The sequence below is a fragment of the Callospermophilus lateralis genome, chromosome 7, assembly GCF_048772815.1.
Source record: "Callospermophilus lateralis isolate mCalLat2 chromosome 7, mCalLat2.hap1, whole genome shotgun sequence".
Classification (NCBI taxonomy): Eukaryota; Metazoa; Chordata; class Mammalia; order Rodentia; family Sciuridae; genus Callospermophilus; species Callospermophilus lateralis.
Genome location: NC_135311.1, coordinates 111,249,862 through 111,257,179, shown reverse-complemented (window position 1 = coordinate 111,257,179; position 7,318 = coordinate 111,249,862). Strand labels below are relative to the sequence as shown.

The following is a 7,318-nucleotide window of genomic DNA, read 5'->3' as shown; positions in this document are numbered from 1 at the left end:
TAGAGTGGCTACAGTAGTGTTAGCAGCTCTCAGCTACCATTAAATTAGTTCCAGTTTGCACGCATGCATTACAGTCAATAATGCCAAGTACTAGGCACCTAGCTTTGCCCTAAACAAAGGCTGGTCAAGTCAGAGCTATCATGCTAAGCTGGAGGAATAGGGAAGAAAGGTCACATGGAGAGTTTCTTTTTTGATGGGAATAGGAGGCATCCTAGCAGAGGACTTGGGGCCTTGGGCTGGGTCCATTTGGAAGGAAAGAAAAGAGTTGGGCTTTGAATTCCAGGATGGGTGTGTGGTGGGGGTTGTTTTTTCTGTTTTTTTTTTGTTGTTGTTGTTGTTTTTGTTTTGGGTACTGGGGATTGAACCCAGGGTCACCTAACTACTGAGCCAAATTCCAAGCCTTTTTAAAAATTTTGAGACAGGGTCTCACTAAGTTGCTGAAGTTGGTCTTGAACTTGCAATCCTCCTGCCTCAGCCTCCTGAGTCACTGGGATTATGGGCTTGCAGCACTGCACTTGGCTGATGTGGTGTTTTTGTTTGGTTTGTTCTGTTGTGATTTTTTTGGGGGGGGGTTATGGGGGATTGAACTCAGGAGTACTTAACCACACTGTGCTACATCACTGACCCCTTTTTTTAAATTTTAATTTTGAGACAGGGCCTTGCTAAGTTGCTGAGGCTGTCCTCAAACTTGCAGACCTCCTAACTCAGCTTCCCGAGCTGCTAGGATTGCAAGAGTATACCACTGTACCCAGCTGGCATGGGTTTTTTTTTTTTTTTTTTGGTACCAGGGATTGAACTCAGGGGCATTTGGCCACTGAGCCACATCCCCAGGCTTGTTTCGTATTTTATTTCGAACAGGGCTCGCTGACTTGCTTAGCACCTTGTTTTTTGTTGAGACTGGCTTTTAACTCAAGATCCTCCTGTCTCAGCCTCCTGAGCCACTGGGATTCCAGGCGTGTGCCACCACACTGGCTTGTGGGTTTTTTTATTTTTGTTTGTTTGTTTTTTTATGGTGCTGGAGATTGAACTCAGGGCCTTATTCATGCAAGGCAAGCACTGTACCAATTGAGCTGTATACCCAGCCGACATGGGTATTTTTTTTTTTTAAATATTTATTTATTTATTTATTTTTAGTTCTCGGCAGACACAACATCTTTGTTGGTATGTGGTGCTGAGGATCGAACCCGGGCCGCACGCATGCCAGGCGAGCGCACTACTGCTTGAGCCACATCCCCAGCCCAATGGGTATTTTTTTAAAGCACCCAAATTTGCATATGGTTGAGGTGGGCTATAGAAAATGGAATGAGGGCTGAGAATGCTGCTCAGTGATAGAACACTTGCTTAACTTGCAAGATACTGGGTTCAATCCTCACATGTGCACACCCAGAAAGAAAAAATAATATGGGACTGAGTGGTTGTGAGGTGGGGTGGGCAGAAGGTGTTGTAGCTCCTATGCATGTCCACCTGTAACTTCTTTCTTCTAGGGATCTTAAGCATAAATGGTCAGGGCTCTGTCAGGACCAAGGACAGCACCTGGCCTGCTCTTGCTTTCTTCCCTTTGCAGTGTTGCTTCCCTTTTTGTCTTCTCAGCCATAATTCACCTGGGCTGACTCTCTAGCACTCGAGCCTTCTTAGTAAGATCTGCAGAGCATGGTGGTGCACACCTGTAATTCCAGCATCTCCGGGGGCTGAGATAGCAGGATCTTAAGTTCAAGGGCAGCCTTGTCAACTTAGTGAGGGGGAACCACTGAGGATACAGTTCAGTGGTAGAGTGTCCTGGGGTTCAATCCCCAATATCCCTCCCACACACACATAAAATCTGAAGAGCAGGACCCAGTTCTCACTCCCTTCCATGAGCTTTGAGTCCCCTTGACAGGGGAACTGGTTATGCCCACATTCATCCCCCCTCCATTTTTCCCTCCCAACCATTGCAGAAGTTCTGTGTCCTCCATTCTTTTTTATTCCACCTTTTTCCACACTAGTTGGCGTCAGTTCCCCTGTGTCATAATAAAGCTGCTCTTTCCACCTTCCTCTAACCCTCCTCAGTCCCATTTTCACTTTATTCTTGACTCTGTGTTTCTGGAGAAGATGGAGATGTTTCACATACTTTTAGGTTTTATTTATTTATTTATTTATTTATTTATTTTTAAAGAGAGAGAGAATTTTAATATTTATTTTTTAGTTATCGGTGGGCACAACATCTTTGTATGTGGTGCTGAGGATCGAACCCGGGCCGCACGCATGTCAGGCGAGCGCGCTACCGCTGAGCCACATCCCCAGCCCTACTTTTAGGTTTTATTTCCCCCCACCCACCTGGTGTCCAGGTGTCTTCTGCTCCCACCTCCACTCTTCCCCATGACAAATGCAGGCTATAGAAAGTAGGAGAATGAGGAATCTGAAGCTTGACTTCTGAAATCAGTACACTTGGTTTTTATGCTGATCATGCCACTGACCTACTGTCTTTTAATTTTTTATTTTGGTACGGGGGATTGAACTCAGGGGCACCTGGGCCACTGAGCTACATACCCAACCCTGTTTTATTTAGAGACAGGGTCTCACTGAGTTGCTTAGTGCCGCACTTTTTGCTGGGACTGGCTTTGATCCTCCTGCCTCAACCTTCTAAGTTGCTGGGATCACAGGCCTGTGCCACCTTGCTGGGCTACTGTGCCTTTTTAGTCTTCAAACCTGGGTCTGTTTTCTGTAAAATGGGATAATTCTTAATTCAGAGACTAGAAATGTAATGCGTCGTGGTCAATAAGTGCTCAAAAGTTTACCTAATTGACAGACTGCCATGAGTATAATAGCAAATGGGATATTCAAAGGACTAATTTGTAAAGTGTTACAATTGAATTAATTTGACCCTCAGGACAATCCTATCAGGAAGTATTATTGTTAAGCCCCTCACTGTGTCCTCCATTCTTTTTTATTCCACCTTTTTCCACACCAGTTGGCCAAGCGTTGATATTCAAACCCAGGCAGTTCGGCCCCTGAGTTAAAAATTGTGCTATGATGTCCACCCCCACCCCCAGGCGATATAGTGCACATGAGATCATTAGTAACCGCCGGATAGGATCTGGGCAGTGGTAGAGAGCCCCGGGATAGTGACTTTCAGGGAGTCGGTCGGTCGATGTTCCTGTAGGTGGTCGGTAGGCTGAACCCGACAGCGCGCCTCTGCGGGGATCCGCAGCTAGGGAGACTACAACGCCCAGGAGGCCTCGCGCCTTCTTCTGCGGCACTTCCGACTGGTCTCTGGCGCAGGCAGATCATTGGTTCTCTGTGGGACCTGGAAACGAGGATTGGACAGTAGGAGCGGTGCTGATTTAGGATTGGTAAGGTTGCCATCGGCCACGCCTCAAACCCGGAAGTAGTCTCCCCTGACAAACCCGTGTCCAGCGGAGCACGCGTTTGCACGTTTGTAGTTGAAATCCAGGAGTAGTGGGCAAGCTGTTTTCCCTTCTTCCCAAAAAGTGGCTTTTTGGAGGACTGCTTTTGAGGGTACGGGCCCCGAAGCTGACCGAGGTAGTCCCCTGCTGCATCCTGCCACCCAAGCTGTGCTTCATGGAGTCTACGTTTAGCAGCCCCGCGGAGGCGGCTCTGCAGCGGGAGGCGGGAGACCCGGGACTGCTCACTCCTCTCGCCGACCTCGACCGTGTATACGAGCTGGAGCGAGTCATTGGATTTGTCCGCGACGTGGGGTGTCAACGGGTGAGAGCAGACCTAGAGAGGGCTGGCTCGCTTCTCTTGCGATGGGTCACCAAGAGGATCAGGATCTAAGGATGAGGACTGGGGAGTATCAGTCTGCCCGCAGCACAGACCACCCGCCAGTCACTCCATGAGGCGGAGTGCTCTGAGACTCCAGGCTTTGAGGTCGAGTGGGGGCTCCCAGAAGATTTCCTTTGAAGAGGCTCTTGGCGGGGCAGAGGCTATTCCTGACTCCATGGTTTAACGCTTACAGGTGGCCTTGCAGTTCCCAGACCAGCTGTTGGGAGACGCTGGGGCCGTGGCTGCACGACTGGAGGAAGCCACAGGATCAAAGATGTTCATTTTAGGGGATACGGCCTATGGCAGGTATGAACTCAGGCATAAGTGGGCCAGGCCTAGAGATCCAGGCCTTATGGGGTTTCCCTTTGACATTGTGTGCCTCCAATGGCTGTGATTCCAAGAGGATGATGATTTTCCTCCTGATATTAGCTCCCCTCGTGACAGTGTCTTCCTTTCATCTCACCATTTTCTTCACTGGCCGTATTTCTTATTGATGACAGCAACTCACTTCCAGATGAGAACCTCTCTCACTGATGGTATCTCTCCTGTAGCTGCTGTGTAGATGTACTGGGTGCTGAGCAAGCTGGAGCTCAGGCCCTTGTACACTTTGGACCAGCCTGCTTAAGTCCCCCAGCCCGACCTCTTCCTGTTGCCTTCGTCTTTGGTCAACGTTCTGTGGCCTTGGAGCTCTGTGCCCAGGCCTTTGAAGCACAGAACCCAGATCCCACAGCGCCTGTAGTGCTACTGAGTGAGCCAGCCTGTGCCCACGCCCTGGGTGAGGAATTATGCCTATGCAGGAGGGAAGGGTGGACCCGCAGCTGTGTTCCTTAATTTCCCTATTTCAGTACATTCCCATATAGCTATTGATATGGGCTGGCCCCATCTTTCACTTTTTTGGGGGGTAGGGCGGAGTGGGAGGGACCAGGGATTGAACTCTGGGGCACTCGGCCACTGAGTCACATCCCTAATCCCATTTTGTATTTTATTCAGAGACAGGGTCTCACTGAGTTGCTTAGCACCTCACCGTTCCTGAGGCTGGCTTGGAATTCGTGATCCTCCTGTCTCAGCCTCCCAAGCCACTGGGATTACAGACGTGCACCACCACACCCTGCCCATCCTTCACTTTTGGGTCACATTTGGTTCCCTAGAGATGAGGGAACTCGCAATTTACCAAGCCCCAACCCTGACACCCCCTCCTTCTCTTCCAGAGGCCTTGGCCACTCTCCTGCGCCCAAGATACAAGGATCTGCTTATCTCTAGCCCAGCTCTTCCCTTGCCAGTGGGGTCCCCCAGACCAGTGCCTGAACCATTGGAACGTTTTGGACGCCACTTCCCCCTGGCCTTAGGAAGATGTCTGGAAGAATATGGTGCCTTCTATGTGGGGGGCTCTGAAGCTAGCTCTGACCCTGAACTTGATCCAGACCTCAGCCGTCTGCTCTTGGGATGGGCACCAGGGCGGCCTTTTTCCTCCTGCTGCCCAGATACAGGACAGACACAGGATGAGAGTGCCCGGGCTGGGCGGCTAAGGGCACGAAGACGGTATCTGGTGGAGAAGGCCAGAGATGCCCATGTGATAGGGCTATTGGCGGGCACACTGGGTGTGGCCCAACACCGTGAAGCACTAGCACACTTGCGGAACCTAACTAAGTCTGCTGGCAAACGTAGCTATGTGTTGGCCTTGGGGCGGCCCACCCCTGCCAAGCTTGCCAATTTTCCTGAGATGGATGTCTTTGTGCTCTTGGCCTGTCCTCTGGGTGCCCTAGCCCCCCAGCTTTCTAGTGGCTTCTTCCAGCCTATACTGGCACCTTGTGAACTGGAAGCTGCCTGCAACCCTGCATGGCCACCTCCAGGCCTGGCTCCTCATCTCACACATTATGCAGACTTGTTACCTGGTGAGTGGTGGAGCACTACCTGCACTGGAAACTTGGGGCATGGAGTTGGGGGGCCAACATGAATTTACTCTCCCCTTCCTTTCCAGGCTCTCCCTTCCATGTGCCCCTCCCACCCCCTGAGTCAGAGCTGTGGAACACCCCAGATGTGTCACTCATTTCTGGGGAGCTCCGACCTCCACCTGCCTGGCATTTATCAAATGATCCTGGATGCTCTGCTCTGACCCCACGGCCCCAACTGGAATTGGCTGAGAGTAGCCCAGCAGGTAAGTGTATAAATCTGTGCCCCCTGCTGTACTCTTTCTCCAGATCAGCCCACTCGGCCTGAGCCACCTCTCTCTACAGCCTCCTTCCTTAGTTCCCGAAGCTGGCAGGGACTAGAGCCCCGCCTGGGTCAGACTCCGGTGTCAGAAGCTGTGAGTGGAAGACGAGGGATTGCTGTCGCATACGAAGATGAGGGAAGCAGCTGATAGCACATGGGGGCCAGAGACACAGAGGAACTTAGGAGTTGCTGCTAGGAACTTCAGTGCTCTTTGCACCAACTTCTCATCATCTTCCCAGGATCTTTGAAGGAAACTGGATAGAGAGAAGGCAGGCAGCCCTCACTGAGGATGGGACCTGAGCCTGTCCTATTCTACCCTGCTTTGAGGCTCGGCACATATTGGCTTAGTAACTTCCTTTTGTTTGATGGGCAAAAGGCTTGGGGGCTTCCTTGAGTCCTGGGCCCATCTGTCCTTGTAGCAGTGGAGGACTGGGTAGCTAATCCCGTTTCTGGTCTGCAGTTGAGGGTCTACCCATGTTAAAAGGCAGGTGCTTGATGGTCCAGACCAGATTTTCTCAACCTCAGCACTGTTAACATTTGGGACCAGATAATTATTTGTTGAGGAAACTGTACAGTTTATGTTAGAATGTTTAGCAGAATGCCCACTAGGCATCAGAAGCACTGTCCCTCAATTTTGACAACCAAAAAATGTCTCCAGACATTGATATATCCCCCATGGGTTCTCAGATGCTCCTAGGTGAGAATCAACTAGTCTAGATCTGTACTGTTCAGGATCTTAGCTACTGGACACATATGGCTATTGGCTATATAAGTTGAAATTAAGTAGATTAAAACTCAGTTTTGTGATCATGCTAATCACATTTCAAGCACTCAATCAGCTGCATGAAGGGATGGCACATTCACATCACTGTAGAAAACTCATATTGGATTGTGTTGGTCTGTGTCAACTCAGTCTTATTTTCTCGGGGAGATCACAGAAACTTAAATAAACCAGATACTTTTTCTCCTTCTGTTTCTTTTTGTTCATCAAACACTTACGTTCTATGGAGAGAGATGTGAATTGTATTTAACCAGATTACTGTCTTCACTGTGTAGCTGGGAAGAGAAACAGTTAAATATTCAGTGACCACTATGAACAGTACTGTGAATAGTGTAAAGAGGAAAGCCCGTGGGGCCGCTGAATTCCGTAGCAGGCACCTGACAAGGCTTCCCAAAGGGAATACCTAAGCTGGATCTTGTGGAGGAAAAAAATAATTGTCAGGAGAAAAGGAGTGTAAAGTCCATTTGGGTTTACAGGCATAAACCAACATAGTGCTTCAAGCAAACTAGAATTGCTGGGCCCTAAAGATTTAGAGGAATAGGGCTGGGGTTATGGCTCGGTAGT

General features: G+C 49.7%; 1 protein-coding gene across 1 annotated transcript; it reads left to right on the top strand.

The window, feature by feature from the left end:
• The first annotated feature begins 3,388 nt into the window (after positions 1 to 3,388).
• Positions 3,389 to 6,919, top strand: Dph2 (diphthamide biosynthesis 2). The gene is made up of 6 exons (XM_076862850.1): positions 3,389 to 3,705; positions 3,956 to 4,068; positions 4,314 to 4,537; positions 4,971 to 5,654; positions 5,741 to 5,917; positions 5,997 to 6,919. The coding sequence occupies exons 1-6, from the start codon at positions 3,559 to 3,561 to the stop codon at positions 6,119 to 6,121; spliced, it is 1,470 nt and encodes a 489-aa protein (XP_076718965.1). The 5' UTR covers positions 3,389 to 3,558; the 3' UTR covers positions 6,122 to 6,919.
• Positions 6,920 to 7,318: the final 399 nt, after the last annotated feature.

What these genes read in the sequence shown, in the direction of transcription:
- Dph2 (XM_076862850.1), top strand. Translation starts at nt 3,559, where the DNA reads ATGGAGTCTACGTTTAGCAGCCCCGCGGAGGCGGCTCTGCAGCGGGAG. An exon ending in GCGACGTGGGGTGTCAACGG is followed by an intron (nt 3,706 to 3,955) that starts GTGAGAGCAGAC and finishes TAACGCTTACAG; the next exon opens with GTGGCCTTGCAGTTCCCAGA. An exon ending in GGGGATACGGCCTATGGCAG is followed by an intron (nt 4,069 to 4,313) that starts GTATGAACTCAG and finishes TCTCTCCTGTAG; the next exon opens with CTGCTGTGTAGATGTACTGG.